Consider the following 16883-nt stretch of genomic DNA (forward strand, 5'->3'; position numbering starts at 1 on the left):
CAGGAATACCGGGCTACTCTGACAGCATGTGATAGGAATTTGAGGTCTTAGATATATGGTAATGTTCATAACCGCACGTACATAGATCAGCACAGGAAGACTGACCTGAAGCCATTTTGATTCCTAAACTGATCCAATGTTTGCTCTGCAAGGTCAAAATGGGAAACCTCCCCATTGTCTCTTTCCTCACAAATCCTGTCTTAAGGACACATTTAAGATATGAATAGGTGTGAGCCTGTGACCTGGCCCAGGAACTAAGTATTTATCACTACAGTGGTGCCTCGCAAGACGAAATTAATCTGTTCCGCGAGTCTCTTCGTCTTGCGGTTTTTTCGTCTTGCGAAGCACGGCTATTAGCGGCTTAGCGGCTATTAGCGGCTTAGCGGCTTTAAGAAAAAGGAAACAAACTCGCAAGAACTCGTAAGACGTTTTGTCTTGCGAAGCAAGCCCATAGGGAAATTCGTCTTGCGGAACGACTCAAAAAACGGAAAACCCTTTCATCTAGCGAGTTTTTCGTCTTGCGAGGCATTCGTCTTGCAGGGCACCACTGTACAAAAGAATGGCCAGGCTCCCCAGGCAATCCAATCAAGTAACCTGCCAGACAGGAGATAAACAAGGACAGGAGAAAAACAACATTCAAATTTCTGTTTTAGACCGCCTTTTCTGTGATGTAGGGGTGGTCTTATGTTACACCCCTTCTGTGATGTATGTATGATGTTTCTGGGGGTGGTCTTGATCTACAGGATGGGAATTTCACAAGTCTTTATAAGGCCTTGTGCGCCATTTTTCTGGATCCCTCCTCTCTCCCGCAGGTGAGGGGAGCACCCTGTTGCAACAGATCAATAAAGATCAGGCTTACAAGCTGCTTTGCTTCTCAATAGTCTCTGGTTGGCCTCTGTTATTTTCTCCTACCAATAGGGAACCCACGTAAGGACTCTATATGGGCTCTTGGATACCCCATAAGGGAAAAGGGCAAATTTTTGTTTACATCAAGCACATGGGGCAACTTCCTATGTTGCACACTTGCATGACACTAAAATGGACTCAGCACGGAAACCGCTAAAACGACCTGGCTTATTCCTACCCAAGACTCATAGAATCATAGAATTGGAAGAGACCACAAGGGCCATCGAGTCCAACCCCCTGCCAAGCAGGAAACACCATCAGAGCACTCCTGACATATGGTTGTCAAGCCTCTGCTTAAAGACCTCCAAAGAAGGAGACTTCACCACACTCCTTGGCAGCAAATTCCACTGTCGAACAGCTCTTACTCTCAGGAAGTTCTTCCTAATGTTTAGGTGGAATCTTCTTTCTTGTAGTTTGGATCCATTGCTCCGTGTCCGCTTCTCTGGAGCAGCAGAAAACAGCCTTTCTCCCTCCTCTATGTGACATCCTTTTATTTATTTGAACATGGCTATCATATCACCCCTTAACCTCCTCTTCTCCAGGCTAAACATGCCCAGCTCCCTTAGCCGTTCCTCATAAGGCATCGTTTCCAGGCCTTTGACCATTTTGGTTGCCCTCCTCTGGACACTCTTGCTGGGGCAGCCTAGCCTTCCTCCGGACAGCTCTCCTCTTACCCAGAGTGTTGGCGATCCCGGTTTTCACGCTGGAGGTGCTGACATGGCTGATCCGGTTCTCATGTTCTGGTTTTACCAGGACGGCTATTTTAATGTTCCACAGGGACTGCATGGCGATCTGGAAAGAGGCAAGCAAGGAGACGACGTTTCTAATGGGAAGACCTGGCTGGGGAGAGAGAGAAACAGGCTCTGCACCCCCCACCCCAGGCGGCCCCTCTGGCTCCTCCTGGGCACCCACCGGCCGGTACTCTATTTCCGTGAACTCCTTGAGGACTCCGCGCACAAAGTCCACCCACTCCTTGTCCCCCATGGAGTTCTCCTGGGTGCCGAAGACGTAGATGTCGTGGGGGATGGTGACGGTCATCTCGTCCAGCGTCTTGCCCAGACCCTTCGAGGCAAACCAGGAGGTGATGTTCTTGGGAGGCGGAACGCTGCCTGCAGAGGAGAAGAGGGAGCCAGCCAATCAGAATAATAATAATAATAATAATAATAATAATAATAATAATAATAATAATAATTTTTTATTTACACCCCAACCTTCCCGGTTCAGAAAGCCGGGCTCAGGGCGGCTAACAACAAATTTAAAACACTTAATTGATGCAGCAAAAAACAGCTTAAAATACAGTATAAAACGTGAATAACAATAAATTCAGAATTCAAAAATCAATTTGGGGGGAAAATCCATCCAATAAACATTAGATGATCACCAGGGCTAGCTGGCTAAATTAGTCCTATTTGGGCCAGCGAGGAGACCAGGGGAGAATTAGCTGTGGGATCCCAGAGCGGGTAATCTTCATAAAAAGGGGAGGGAGAGGGAAGAGAAGGGAAATAAAAGATCAGGCTGAATTCAAATTAAAGGCCAGGTGGATAGTTCTGTCTTACAGGCTCGGTGAAAGGAGGTTAAATCCTGCAGGGCCCTGGTCTCGTGGGACAGAGCATTCCACCAGGTCGGAGCCATCACTGAGAAGGCCCTGGCCCTGGTGGAGGATAATCTGGCTTCCTTAGGGCCTGGGACCTCTAAACTATGATTATTCATGGACCTTAAGGTCCTCTGCAGGGCAGACTAGGAGAAGCGGTCCCATAAATACGAGGGCCCTAAGCCACAAAGGGCTTGAAAGGTCAAAAGCAGCACCTTAAATCTGACCCTGTACTCCACCGGGAGCCAGTGCAGCTGGAAAAGCACTGAGTGAATATGCTCCCATGGCAGGGACCCCGTGAGAAGCCTCGCTGCAGCAGGGCTCTCTACCCCAGTGGGCTCTCCCAGAGGCGTCCAACCATTGGCCAGTCATTGCAGCAAGGTGGGAACTGCAGGGGGGGGGGAGTCTACTGGGACCACCCAGCTGCACCAGCTTTTCCCCTAGACTTGCTCTACTGCCCAGCCGGGGACCTTATAAGGCAAATGTTCTGCTTAAATATTTTTGTTTCTGCTTAATGTTTTTGCAGAGAGTGTTCTTTGTCTTTTTGGCAGGAGCACAGATGTTCCTGGTTTTTAAGACTGTGGAAATGTTTTGAATGTTTTGAACAGCAGACTGCTCCCCGCGGCTCCTCTTTCGACCCCGACACCTGTGACAGCCCAGGAAAGGGTCACACATCCCGATGGCAAGACTGACCCATATTCCATGTGCCAATGAAGATGGAAATCATGTCCGGCTCGTCCTGGTTCGAATGTCTGTTCTTCATCAGCTGCAGGAGTTGGCAGAAGGCCTCACGTTTCTGTAGTGAGGGGAGTAGGAACACGACAGGAGGGCAGCAAGACAAAGAGAACAGCCTCAGAGAAACACAAGCAGGCAAAACCACCCAGGGCTCCCCAACTTTCTAGGCAATCCCTCCATTTCCATATTTATTCTTAAAGCAGCACGTTTCTAGCCCTCTTGATGGCAGAGCCCTCCGGCTTTCAACACACCAGCAATTCCACCTGTACTTCTCAGAAACATCAATGCTTTTAAGAACATCGGCAGGGTTACTGTAATAACCTGCGGTTTTATAAGAGTATACATTTAAAGTAGATGAATAAATGAGTAAATAAAGTTAATTTATTTACTGGTCTTGAAAGACCTACATTGGCTCCCAGTACATTTCCGAGCACAATTCAAAGTGTTGGTGCTGACCTTGAAAGCCCTCAACAGCCTCGGTCCAGTATATCTGAAGGAGCGTCTCCACCCCCATCATTCTGCCCGGACACTGAGGTCCAGCGCCGAGGGCCTTCTGGTGGTTCCCTCATTGCAAGAAGCAAAGCTACAGGGAACCAGGCAGAGGGCCTTCTCAGTGGTGGCACCCGCCCTGTGGAACGCCCTCCCACCAGATGTCAAAGAGATAAACAACTACCTGACATTCAGAAGACATCTTAAGGCAGCCCTGTTCAAGGAAGTTTTTAATGTGTGACATTTTAGTGTATTTTTGGTCTCTGTGGAAGCCACCCAGAGTGGCTGGGGAAACCCAGCCAGATGGGCGGGGTACAAATAAATTATTATTATTATTATTATTATTATTATTATTATTATTATTATTTTGGAATTTGCAGAAACCAGAAGCTTTCTTATTGGGTATAGTGGGTAAAGAGATACCGAGACAAGATAAAAAGTTGTCCTTGTATGCAACTACTGCAGCAAGAATTCTGTTAGCCCAAAGATGGAAACAACAGGAGCTACAAACAAAAAGAAGAGTGGCAGATGAAATTGAAGGACTTTGCAGAACTGGTGAAACTGGCAGGAAGAATCCGGAACCAGGCATTCCAAAAGGACTGGAACAAATTTATACTATATTTGAAAGATAACTGTAAGGAATTAACATCACTAGCAGGGTTATCTGAAGATTTGTAAAATGAAATTGCTACCTATACAGGTAGAGTAATGTAACTTTTTAGGTAATGACATAATAAGAATATGAAATGGAAAGAAGCAAAACCTAAGTTTGTAAACCATTAGGCGGGAGGGAGGGAAGTCATTAGGCTCAGCTGAGGCAAAAAGGTTAAATAAGAATATACGATGTTGCGTAATGTGATTATATGTAAAACTAATAAAATTTATTACTGGAAAATAATAATTGGAATTTGCAGAAAATATAATAATTTTTTTTTTATTTTTTTATTTTGCAGAAAGAGGGGGAAGGAAGTTGAGTTTTGGAATGTCAAAATGACTGTCAAATGATTAAAATGTATAAAACTGAAAATCATAAATATAATAATAATAAATGTTGGATGTTTGGTGAATTTTTACCAGTTCTTTTCTCCTTTTTCCTCCCCTCCCGTCGCATCCATGGGGCTCCCTCCCTCCAGGAGCAGCAGGGCACTGCCCCACACCTGACCCTCTTCAGTTCCAATTCCTGCCACTCATGCTAATTCACGCTACAAATTCATGGAGGAGGAAAGGGCTATTGATAGCCGCTTGTTTAGCTTATGCGTAAATCCAGCACTGCAGTGAGGGGACCAGCGGAGACACAGAGAGAGAGCTACACAGCCAGGGACTGCAGAGCGCCGCAGTTGGCAGAAGGACAACCCGTTCAACTTATTTACAAAACCTCTAAGATTTATAAGTTAATCTTGAGAGCCCATGGTGCTGCAACGGCTAGAACGTGGGAGAGACCAGGGTTCAAATCGCCCACTTGGCCAAGAAGCTTGCCAGGGGGGACCTGGGGCCGGTCGCTGCCCCTCCGCCTGACCTTTCCACGCTCCTCTATGATCTTGACCGCTGGCGCTCCAAACACTCACCCTGGCACTAACAAAGATGAAGTCCTTCCTCTGAGTCTTCTCTTTCTCCTTCTCAAAGACGATTCCCAGCTTATTCTGCACCCGCTGGGATTTTATCAGCTGGCGGACTGGGGAGAGAGAGGGAGACGGGGATCAGTATCTGTAAGAACTCGGATCTTTTAGTGTGGCAGCACCTGCACTTTGGAACTCCCTGCCACTTGACCTCAGGAAAGCACCTTCACTGTACTCTTTTTGGCGCCTGCTAAAAACATTTTGGATTAGACAAGCCTGCCCAGGTGTTTAGAAAGCTGGTGTGAGCTGTAACTTTTTCAGTCTTTTGCTATTTTAACTTTTCAAAAGTCATAAATTATTGTTGTAACCTTTTCATTTTATTGCTTTATCTTTTTTCGTGTGAACCGCTTGGGAAGGTTTCCTCTCTTTTTACAGTGAAGGGGTGTAGAAATGTGATTAAATAAATACAGAAGTGATGCGTAGGAATGATGGTTTCTCCCTTTCCAGTTAACCTTCCCTTAGGAATTCACTTTCAGGCTGATTCACCCGCTGTGCATTTCCAGTGGCGTAGCGTGGGGGGTGCAGGGGGGGCCGGCCGCACCGGGCGCAACATCTGGGGGTTAGGGTTAGGGGGCGCAAATCCAAGGGTTAGGGGGCGCAAATCCACGGGTTAGGGGGTGCAAATTACTTGCTTTGCCCCGGGTGCTGACAACCCACGCTACGCCACTGTGCATTTCTAGATATGCGGGTAGGAGTTGAATGCAGCCTTCGCTGACCTGGTGCCTCCCCAGCACCTGTTGGACTACAACTCCCAACAGCCCCAGCCTTCACAGCCGTAAGATGCTGAGGCTCATGGGAGTTGTAGTCCAACACATCGCCGGGCAGGGGACCAGGCTGCGGGCAGGTTCTCAAATGCACGAGAAGATGTTTCAGGGGGCTGCTCAAGCCATCAGGTCGAGGCAGGAGAATCACCAAAACATGACAGGGAAACCCTCGCCCCTCCCCAAATAAGTTACAGTGGTGCCTCGCAAGACGAAATTAATCCGTTCTGCGAGTCTCTTCGTCTTGTGGTTTTTTCGTCTTGCGAAGCACGGCTATTAGCAGCTTAGCAGCTATTAGCGGCTTAGCGGCTATTAGCGGCTTTAAGAAAAAGGAAACAAACTCGCAAGAACTCGCAAGACGTTTCGTCTTGCAAAGCAAGCCCATAGGGAAATTCGTCTTGCGGAACGACTCAAAAAACGGAAAACCCTTTCGTCTAGCGAGTTTTTCGTCTTGCGAGGCATTCGTCTTGCGGGGCACCACTGTAGTTCTTTGGAAAGGGCTTGTTCCTTAAGGTGGATTCCTCAAAAGGCCACAACCTGATGGTCTGGAGGGTTAGGACAAAGGAGGCTCAGTCCCCAAGAGGGGCACTGCTGGCGGGGGGGTCTCCAGCGGAAGACACGGGGCTCCTCCTTACTCTTGTCGTGAGCAAAGGTGTTCCAGTCCTCCTGGGAGTCCTTCTGCTTCTTCAGAACAACAAGCTTCCCACCTTCCACATCCACGCTCAAGGTGTACTTCTGAGATTTCCCAATCTTCGTGAGGTCACCCAAGGTCAGGTCCAGCTTCACCTGAGAGGGAGGGAGGGATGGGGAGAAGGGAGGATGTCCAATCATCATCATCATCATCATCATCATCACCATCATCTTTTATTTATATCCCACCCTCCCCGGCCAAAGTCGGGCTCAGGGCGGCTAACATCAAATATATAACGTTAGTATAAAATCAAACAATAATTAAACTGCCTCCTAAAAACAGGTCTAAATCAAATTAAATTAGATGGCTTTCTGCAGAGTTAGGGTTGGGAACAGTAAGTGCTCATCGGCCCAACTGTTTACGCTGTTCTTATATGGGTCTGTGAGAATGCTGGGAGGTCTCTTTCATCTTAATTCTTATACAAAAATAAAAGGGAAGTCAGGCTGAGCCATGGCCAAAGGCCAGGCTGAACGACTCCATCTTGCAGTCCCTGCGGAAAGATGTCAAATCCCGCAGGGCGCTGATCTCTTGTGGCAGAGCGTTCCACCAGGCTGGGGCCATTGCCGAAAAGGCCCTGGCCCTGGTCGAGGCCAGCCTAATCTCTCTGAGGCCCGGGATCTCCAAGGTGTTATTATTTGTAGACCGCAAGGTCCTCCGTGGAGCGTATTATGAGATGTTCCTCAACACACAAGGCAATTATTTGTGCATCTATTTATGTTTCTTGCATATATAGGCCACCTCTCCTCCAAGAAGCTTGGGGTAGGGCACACAGCTCTCCACCTCCCCGCGGATCCTCACCACAACCCTGCGAGGTAGGCTGAGCCGAGAGTCGGCGGCTGGCCCAAGGTCCCCTGGCAAAAGAGCTTTGTGGCCAAGTAAGGATCCGAGCCCTGCTCTCCCAGGCCTTGGTTCAATGCTCTAACCACTACACTGCCGGTGTTATGTACTGATGTTCTCACCCTGGGCCAGCAGGGGGATACTGTAGATAGTTATGCAAATGAAGGATCGAAAGTGACGTTCAGTGATTGGATAGTTTTAGAAAGTTGCAACAGTTACATTGTTCTGGAGCTCTATATAAGCAGGCTGACTGAGCTCCTCAGTCAGTTCTGTTCCAGCTTACAACATAAAGAGGTGCTTTGGAGAAATCGCTGTGTCGTCTGATATGTTCGCCCACAACTTAACAGCCACTGCCTCCTCAATTAATTGGCGAAGGGGCCTTAGCTGAGAGCATTGTCTTTGCCTGCAGAATGTCCCAGGGGCATCTCCAGGGAGGATCGGGCCCCTGCCTGAAACCCTGCCAGTCAGTGTTGGCAATGCTAAGCTACATGGGCCAACGGTGACGCCCAGCAGCTTCACAGGAATGGAGGGAATGCGGAAAGTTAATACACATTCTCCTTTTTGCCACCATGTGGAAGGAGTTGCAAAGGCGACTGAATCTTGGCCTCCTGGCGACCGGAAGGGTGAATTTGGAGGGCCTCCTTGGCTTCTGGGCCATTCAGGCCAAAGTGCTCCCTTTGGCACCATGGAGGGCTAAAAACCCGGGGCTCCATCTGTGCATTCTCTGCACGCAGAGAACTGCAGCTCAGGGCCTGGGGCTTGAGGCTAAGGAGTGATTGAAAAGACTTGGCTTTTACCTCAAATGCCTGGACAGGAATGCTCTTTGCTTTTCGCGAAGAAGGCAGGGCCAGCCCAGGCTGGGCTGTGGAACTCATGTCCTGGAGAGCTTTCAAAGCCTGCAAGGGGATGGTTGAGAGTATGACCATAATAATTACTGGGGATTATCCTTGTCGTCGATTTATACTCTGCTTAAACCCAAAACGGGCTTCTAAAGCAGTCTGCAAAGTGTAAAACCAGCTATGCGGATGTTAATCCGTAAACGTCGACAATTAAATTAGACAGTTAAGACAACCCTGTTGAAATAATAATAGTAATAATAATAAATAGTAATAATAATAATAATAAATTTATACCCTGTACATCTGGCACTCAGATCCCCTCATGCTTCCTCCCCCCCTTATGGGAGAAGGCAGGGACTGGCGGGCCAGGGGGGAATTCCATCTCCATCTTGGATTCGATCTTGCCATTGGAGGCTCAGGTGGTTTAGGTGGCTAGGAGGGCCTTTTCCCAGATAAGCTATGTCTGCTTTTGGACGGAGATTATCTGAACTCCAGCAACTTCCAGATTGGATGGCTCCAATGCGCTCTGCGTGGGGCTGCCCTGGAAGACGACTCGGAAACGTCAACTAGCCCGAAACGCATCCGTCGGGTCGCTAGCTGGGGTCCCGTTTAGATCACACTATGTTTTCCCCGTTTTAAAATAACTGTGCTGGTTGCCAGGCCATTTCAGTTCAAGATGTGTCTGTTGGCGTTTGAAACCCTAAACGACCCAGTCCCCAAACAACCGAAAGGAGGCTTCTAGGCACCAAGATTGACACAGGGGGCCGTCTTGACAGTTCCACTGCCCTCAGAAGCTCAAGCAGGGTGTAAGCTCGGGAGAGGGTCTCCTCTGTGGTGGCCCCTAAGTCGTGGGAGACTCCCTCGCCAAAGAGCTGCTCCTGGCACCTTCAGAGGATGCTGAGGACACCCCCGCTTTACCTTCTGGCTTTTGACACTTGCATTATCAGGGCATGCCTAATTTCCACAAGTTGAGTTAAATATAATAATAATCATAATAATCATAATCATAATAATCATAATCATAATAACAACAACCACCACCACCACCACCACCACAACCAGCATCTGGCTGGGTCTCCCCGGCCACTCTGGGCTGCTTCCAACAAAAGATTAAAAATATTAATTGAAACATCAGTCATTAAAACTTCCCTAAACAGGGCTGCCTTCAGATGTCTTTTAAAGATAAGATAGCTGCTTATTTCCTTCACATCTGGGTGGGAGGGCGTTCCACAGGGCAGGCGCCACCACCGAGAAGGCCCTCTGCCTGGTTCCCTGTAACTTCACTTCTCGCTTCTTAAATTGTTTTTAGTATTGTGTTTTAGTGCTCTATCCCACTCCGGGAGCTTAGGGCACAGGACAGATAATAAAGTGTTGGTGCTGACCTTTAACACCCTAAACGGCCTCAAAGGCCCAGCATACCTGAAGGAGCGTCTCCACCCCCATCGTTCTGCCCAGACACTGAGGTCCAGCTCCGAGGGCCTTCTGGCAGTTCCCTCGCTGCGAGAAGTTACAGGGAACCAGGCAGAGGGCCTTCTCGGTTGTGGCACCCGCCCTGTGGAACGCCCTCCCACCAGATGTCAAGGCAATAAACAACTATTTTACCGGTACTTTTAAAAGACAACCGAAGGCGGCCCTGTTTAGGGAAGTTTTTAATGTCTGATGCTGTATTTTTTTTAATATTCAGTTGGAAGCTGCCCAGAGTGGCTGGGGAAACCCAGCCAGATGGGCAGGGTATAAATAATATATTATTATTATTATTATCATTATTACTATTAACAAGCAGCACCAGCATGGGGCTCCATCCCATTCTCCTTCCAGAGAAGGCGGGGAAGGGCAGAGGGTGCCCCCCTTGCCAGGTTTCGTGGCTGCAGCCCAGCAACAGCCACCAGACCCGTCAGTGAGGAGTCTGGCACTCACCTTTTTCTCAATACTGGACAGGAAGTCCTTCAAGACGGACAGCTTCAGGACAAGGCTCTCCAGTTCCTGCTCTCCGGTTTGGCTGGCCGTCTGCGGACCATAAGAAGGAGGGTTGGGAAACAAAGACCTGGGAGAAGTTTTCTGGCACAGGAGGGGCAGGAGAAGCGCGGGGGCCCGGGAACTGATTCTGGGGGTGCCAGAGTCAAGTCCCGTCCCAGGACTTTGTGGAATTTGGCCTCTACAGCAAACCAGAAAGAACATGGAGGACAGGCTGGTAATGAATACACAGGTTTTTCGGTGAAGCTGATCACCATCGGCACTTGTGAAAACCCCGCGCTCTGCAAGCCCCAAGGGTCAGCTAATTGCTGCGCCCTTACCTGCCCCACACCTGACACAACATACGATGTCCCAGGTGGGACAGGTGGGAACAGAAATGGGCTCACAGGATTTGGGATTCAGATTCCGTCCCGTTGAATGAGAGGGAGGCTACCTCTGATCCAGTAAAATACATAAATTTATTTTTAAATCAATTTACTAGCAATCATGACTAGTAAATAAATAAATAAAATGAGACAAATGAATAGGGAGAGGGGAAGGATAAGGCAGTGACAGCCTTACCCTCATTTGTCTAGTTTTATTTACCGTATTTTTCGCTCTATAGGATGCACCTGACCATAGGACGCACTTAGTTTTAGCGGGGGAGAACAAGAAAAAAAACACCTCTCCCTCTATGCGCAGCACCCCTTCAGCGAAGCGGCAGGAGAAATGGAGCCCCTTCCATTTCTCCTCCCCAGTGGCGTAGCGTGGGGGGTGCAGGGGGGGCCGGCCGCACCGGGCGCAACATCTGGGGGGGGCGTGCTCGCCGCCTCCGGAGTTGCCGAAGAGCCTGGGGCGCAGGCTGTAGCAGAGCCCCATGTCTCGCGGAACCGACGAGCTGGCAGCGGCTCTCAGCGCTCGCCGCGGTCCCCGCACGTCAGGCAGCCCCTCCTCACAGCCCCGCCGCCGCCGCTGCTGCTGCAGCAGCTGGGCCGTGTTGCATTTTCCTCGCCTCTCTGCCCTCCTCCTCCTCCGGGCAAGTGGCGTCGTTTGGGTGGCAGCGCCATCGGCAACTCGCCTCAGATCACCTGACACGGACCCGCCGCCGCCGCTGTGGCTACCTTACCGTAAATACCCCAGCCCAGGCAGCAGCAAGAAGAAGCTGGCAGTGGCGGCACGTTAGGGGTTAGGGGGCGCAAATTACTTGCCTTGCCCCGGGTGCTGACAACCCACGCTACGCCGCTGCTCCTCCCACTTCGCTGAAGGGGCGCTGCGCAGAGAGGGAAAGCTGCGCGGCACCTCTCCAGTGAAGCGAAGCCAGGAGAGTCTCACTCTCCAGGCTTCGGGCGGCGATCCCTGAAGCCAGGAGAGCGAGACTCTCCTGGCTTCAGCAAAAGCAACAGGAAGCCTCTGGAGCACAGTGAGAGCTCCCGCTGCGCTCCGGAGGCTACGTGTGGCTATCCCTGAAGCCTTCGGGCAGCTATCCCTGAAGCACCGACCCCTCTCACTCTCTAGGCTTCAGCGAAAGCAACACGAAGCCTCCGGAGCATCCCGCTGCGCTTCGGAGGCTTCGCGTTGATTTCACTGAAGCCATAGAGCCTGCATTCGCCCCATAAGCCGCACACACATTTCCCCTTAATTATTGGAGGGGGGAAAGTGCGTCTTATAGAGCGAAAAATACAGTGTTTATTTGGCTCCATTTACGCCCTGCCTTTTCCTCCCAGGAGCTGACGGTGTCCTGCATGCTTCTCCCCGACTTCAGATAACCCTCACAACAACCCTGTGAGGTAGGTTGGGCTGAGAGAAGGTCACACACAGTGAGCGTCATGGCTAAGGGGGGGGGGGAGCAAACTCTGCTCTCCCGGGAAATAGTCCAACGCTCTAACCATTAGACTACACTGGTTTTCAAACGCAGCCCACCTTCAGTCAAATAATGATCTCAGGGCCAGCTGCAAGGAATAGCAAGCAGGGAGTAGGAAGGAATGAGATAGGTTTTAGGTTATGTTATGCCTTTAATAGGTTATATTATATTTTGGATTATGTTATGTTTTTATAGATTATGTCTGAATAGATTGAGAGTGTTGGAGATACGTGCAAATGTGTATGTGAACCCGGTCTTTGGGTGGGTGTTTGATTTTCGTTGTTGTGTATACTGTGTATATACGGACAATGACAATAAATTTATCTAAATCAGTCAGGGCCACTTTCGGAGGCCTTTGGGCTCAGGGGGACTTCCTGGAGAGCAAAACATGTACCTCTCTAAATGACTTGGCTGAAGGAATTGAGGGGGCGGTCACCCAGTTTGCAGGCTGGACACCAAACTGGGGGAGGGGGCAGCTAACGTCGTGGAATCGGAATTCAAAATGACCTTAACAGATTGACGCTCAAACTAACCGAGTGGATTTCATTCCTGAACTTAGGCAGGAAGAAGCAGATGCACAAATATAAGATGGGGGTGGGGCACCTGGCTTACTCGCAGGACAAGGATCTAGGGGTCTTGGTGGACCACAAGTCATGAATCAACCGTGTGATGCAACAGCAAGAAAGGCTAACGCTATTCTAGGCTGCATCTACAGAAGTCTAGGGTCCAGATCAAGGGAAGTCATAGTCCTACTCTAGTCTGCCTTGATCAGACCCCCAACCTGGAGTCCTGTGTCCAGTTCTGGGCACCACAATTTAAGAAGGATGTTGACAAGCTGGAAGGTGGGCAGAGGAGGGCAACCAAGAGGATCCAGGGTCTGGAAACCAAGCCTGATGAGGAACGGTTGAAGGAGTTGGGTATGTTTAGCTTGGAAAAGGGGAGACTGAGAGGAGATAGGAGTGCCATCTTCAAATATCCAAAGGGCTGTCCTATGTTCATTTCAGTTTCCCTTTTCTAGACCTTTTCCAGCTCTGTCAAATCCACTACCCTAACCCAAAAAAAGCCGCTTTTCATCTTTTCTTAAAGAAAAAGGTGCTCCAGCCCCTCAGTTATTTATTTATTTTTTTTGGGGGGGGGGCTTCTCTGCTTCCAATCACCACACCCACCTGCTGCAAGATCCGGGAGGTCATGGGGCAGCTCTGCTGGTCAAACACCTTAGAGAGGATCTCCAAGCCAGACAAAACCTTGTCCACCTCGCTGGAAGAACAAGAACCAGGTCTTATATTTCTGCGGGTCCTTTCTGCCACCCCCCACTTATTCTCCTTATTCTCTCTCTAGCTCTTCAACCCAGACATTTGTCAGACTGTGAGGCTTTTTCTATTATTCTTATTTTCTTTAATTGTCTGAACTAACTGCATGCAATGCCAAGCTTCTGCTTATTTTGAGGTTTCCAGCTGCTCCGAGCCCTGACTTGGAGAGCTGGCCCTCGCAGCAACCCTCTTTCCACCTCTGTTTACCCAAAGCACCGTTCGTCAGCCGCATATTATGTCAACAGGCAGGCGGACGTTGCTCGGCTCCCCTTTCCCATCTCACCTGTGCAGGCGTTTGCAGGAAGTGACAAGGGTTTTGTTCAGGTGGGGCAGGCTGCTGGCCCCAGCCTTCACAGCCTCCAGGTCCAGGGAGTAGCTGCCTTTCAGGTACTCGTGGGAAACGGTGCTGAGCCCATTGGTGGTGCTGGAAGAGGAATAATAATAATATAATTTATTACTTATACCCCGCCCATCTGGCCGGGTCTCCCCAGCCACTCTGGGCGTCTTCCAATAGGGTATTAAAAACACAATAAAAGATCGAACATTAAAAAATTCCCTAAACTGCCTTCAGGTGTCTTCTAAAAATCAGATAGTTGTTTATTTCCTTGACATCTGCTGGGAGGGCGTTCCACAGGGCAGGCGCCACCACCGAGAAGTCCCTCTGCCTGGTTCCTTGTAACCTCACTTCTCGCAGGGAGGGAACTGCCAGAAGGCCCTTGGAGCTGGATCTCAGTGTCCGGGCAGAACGATGGGGGTGGAGACGCTCCTTCAGGTATACTGGACTGAGGCTGTTTAGGGCTTTCAAGGTCAGCGCCAACACTTTGAATTGTGTTCGGAAACGTACTGGGAGCCAATGTAGGTCTTTCAAGACTGGTGTTATGTGGTCTCGGCAGCCGCTCCCAGTCACCAGTCTAGCTGCCGCATTCTGGATTAATTGTAGTTTCTGGGTCACCTTCAAAGGTAGCCCCACGTAGAGCGCATTGCAGTAGTCCAAGCGAGAGATAACCAGAGCATGCACCACTCTGGCGAGACAGTGTGCGGGCAGGTAGGGTCTCATCCTGCGTACCAGATGGAGCTGATAAACAGCTGCCCTGGACACAGAATTGACCTGCGCCTCCGTGGACAGCTGTGAGTCCAAAATGACTCCCAGGCTGGGCACCTGGTCTTCAGGGGCACAGTTGCCCCATTCAGGACCAGGGAGCCCTGAAGGTGTGCTGGAATTTAAACAGGCATGTGACATGCAACAATCCACATATCTGCAGCAAAAAGTGGAATAGAATCCCAACACACACGGGGGGGGGGGGGGTGACACCCTGAAACTGAGCAGTCAGCTTTGTCTTTGAGCAAAGGAGGCGAGGGGTTCAGGTGGCAAGAAAAAGAGATTCTGACTAAACGTTAGGAAGAACTTTCTGACAGTATGAGGCGCTTGACTCTCCTTCCTTGGCGATTTTGAAGCACAGGTTGGGTGGCTAGCTGTCAGGGATGCTTTAGTTGAGATCCCTGTCTTGCAGGGCGGGTTGGACTAGATGACCCTTAGGGGTCCCTTCCAACTCTTCATTTCTATGATTCTGTGACTAGATGGGTCCCCGTGGGCCTCCTCTCAGGTTTTTACGATAGAACAGAGGTGCAGAGGAGAAGGCGACTTTCCCATTATCATACACTCATTCATTATTGTTCTGAGTGCTTTGTTTTTTTTAAAAAAAGTCTCATAGCAATTTAAAAACAAAGCAAAATTCAAAAAGATAAAATCATTTTGAAGAAAGAAGGGTGTTCTGGATATTATTGCCCCGAAAGGGCTGCTCGTGGCTAGTAGCTCTTGATAAGCCGTCTCCTCCATGAATTTGTCTAAACTTCTTTCAAAGCCATCCAAGTTGGTGGCCATCACTGTCTCTTGTGGGAAGGAGTTCCACAGTTTAATTCTGCTCTGCATCCTGAATCTCTCAACATTCTTACTTGGTGCCGAGAGCGATGGGGGCTCGGTGCATGTTAAATTGCACCAAGCCGTTTTTTGGGAAGCAGTTCACAAACAAAACAAATAGATAAATACGTTTTCAGAGGTACATTTCGCAATTAGATAATCTTGCATCACATCTAAAGGGGGAGAGAAAAGGGACCTGGTCAAATTTGGGAAGGGGGCAGTCGGTACTGGAGGATAAAGACCACCACCATCTGCAAGGGGGGTGGGCAGCAAAAAAAAACCCAGAATACCCCACTGGCAGATACTCACATTCTCACATGGGGTATATACAGCAGTGCACACCCATATTTATATATTTATCACACACACACACACACACACACACACACACCACTTGATTGTTTAAAAAAACAACCTCAAAGCTGTTTAATAAAATAAAAAACAAATTAATAGTAAGAACAATTTAAAAAAAAATAAAAGCAGCAATAAATTAAAAACATATCAGGATTTGTGGATAGGCTAAACAAAAATGTTTTTAGTAAAGCAAAAGGGGCTGCCTGATGTCAAGTGGCAGGGAGTTCCGGAGATACAGAAGGGGTATTATTTACCTTTCGAGTGCCCCGTCCTGCACAGCAGGGGCGTTGCTAGCCAGGCCGGCGGCCGTGCTGCCAGCAGGAAGGCTGGTGGACCCCGATCGGGGTGGCAGTGGGGGCTTCTCGTCCTCCCCATCTGTGGAAGGCAGAAGGCAAACAGTCAGCTGAAACTGAATGTGTGGGCTGGAAGGGTTGCTGTTGTTTCGTTTAATACAAAAAACCCCAAAACAATAAAACTATCAGGAAGGAATAAATTAACACATCTGGAAAGTTGGAATACCAATAAACTAAAAGCAGATTAGAACTCACACCAGCTTCCTAAACACGTGGGCAGGATTGTCTGAACAAGGAGGCGCCAAAAAGAAGGCAGCGAGGGTGCCTTCTTGGGGTCAATAAGCAGGGAGTTCCATAGTTATCTGTATATTTAATTTTTAAAAAATTATATACACTTAAATATCAAGTTAAGGATGCGGGTGGCACTGTGGGTTAAACCACAGAGCCTCGGATTGCCAATCAGAAGGTCGGTGGTTCGAATCCCTGTGACGGGGTGAGCTCCCGTTGCTCGGTCCCTGCTCCTGCCAACCTAGCAGTTCAAAAGCACGTCAAAGTGCAAGTAGATAAATAGGTACCGCTCCGGCAGGAAGGTAAACGGCATTTCCGTGCGCTGCTCTGGTTCGACAGAAGCAGTTTAGTCCTGCTGGCCACATGACCTGGAAGCTGTACGCTGGCTCCCTCAGCCAGTAGAGCGAGATGAGCGCCGCAACCCCAGAGTCGGCCACGACT

The 16883-nt window shown here is 49.2% G+C and overlaps 1 protein-coding gene across 2 annotated transcripts in view; it reads right to left on the reverse strand.

Moving 5' to 3' along the window:
* Positions 1–16883, reverse strand: part of INPPL1 (inositol polyphosphate phosphatase like 1) — a 74663-nt gene that overhangs the window by 22647 nt on the left and 35133 nt on the right. For both annotated transcript variants that reach the window (XM_028725775.2, XM_028725774.2), the window contains exons 4-13: positions 16116–16236; positions 13873–14013; positions 13446–13536; positions 10383–10472; positions 8424–8522; positions 6734–6884; positions 5287–5393; positions 3191–3293; positions 1819–2015; positions 1581–1698 (exon numbers count right to left, since the gene is read on the reverse strand). In XM_028725775.2, the coding sequence (XP_028581608.2) occupies positions 1581–1698; positions 1819–2015; positions 3191–3293; positions 5287–5393; positions 6734–6884; positions 8424–8522; positions 10383–10472; positions 13446–13536; positions 13873–14013; positions 16116–16236 (1218 nt within the window). The remainder of the gene's footprint in view (positions 1–1580; positions 1699–1818; positions 2016–3190; positions 3294–5286; positions 5394–6733; positions 6885–8423; positions 8523–10382; positions 10473–13445; positions 13537–13872; positions 14014–16115; positions 16237–16883) is intronic.

Source organism: Podarcis muralis, chromosome 4 (genome assembly GCF_964188315.1).
Source record: "Podarcis muralis chromosome 4, rPodMur119.hap1.1, whole genome shotgun sequence".
Taxonomy (NCBI): Eukaryota; Metazoa; Chordata; class Lepidosauria; order Squamata; family Lacertidae; genus Podarcis; species Podarcis muralis.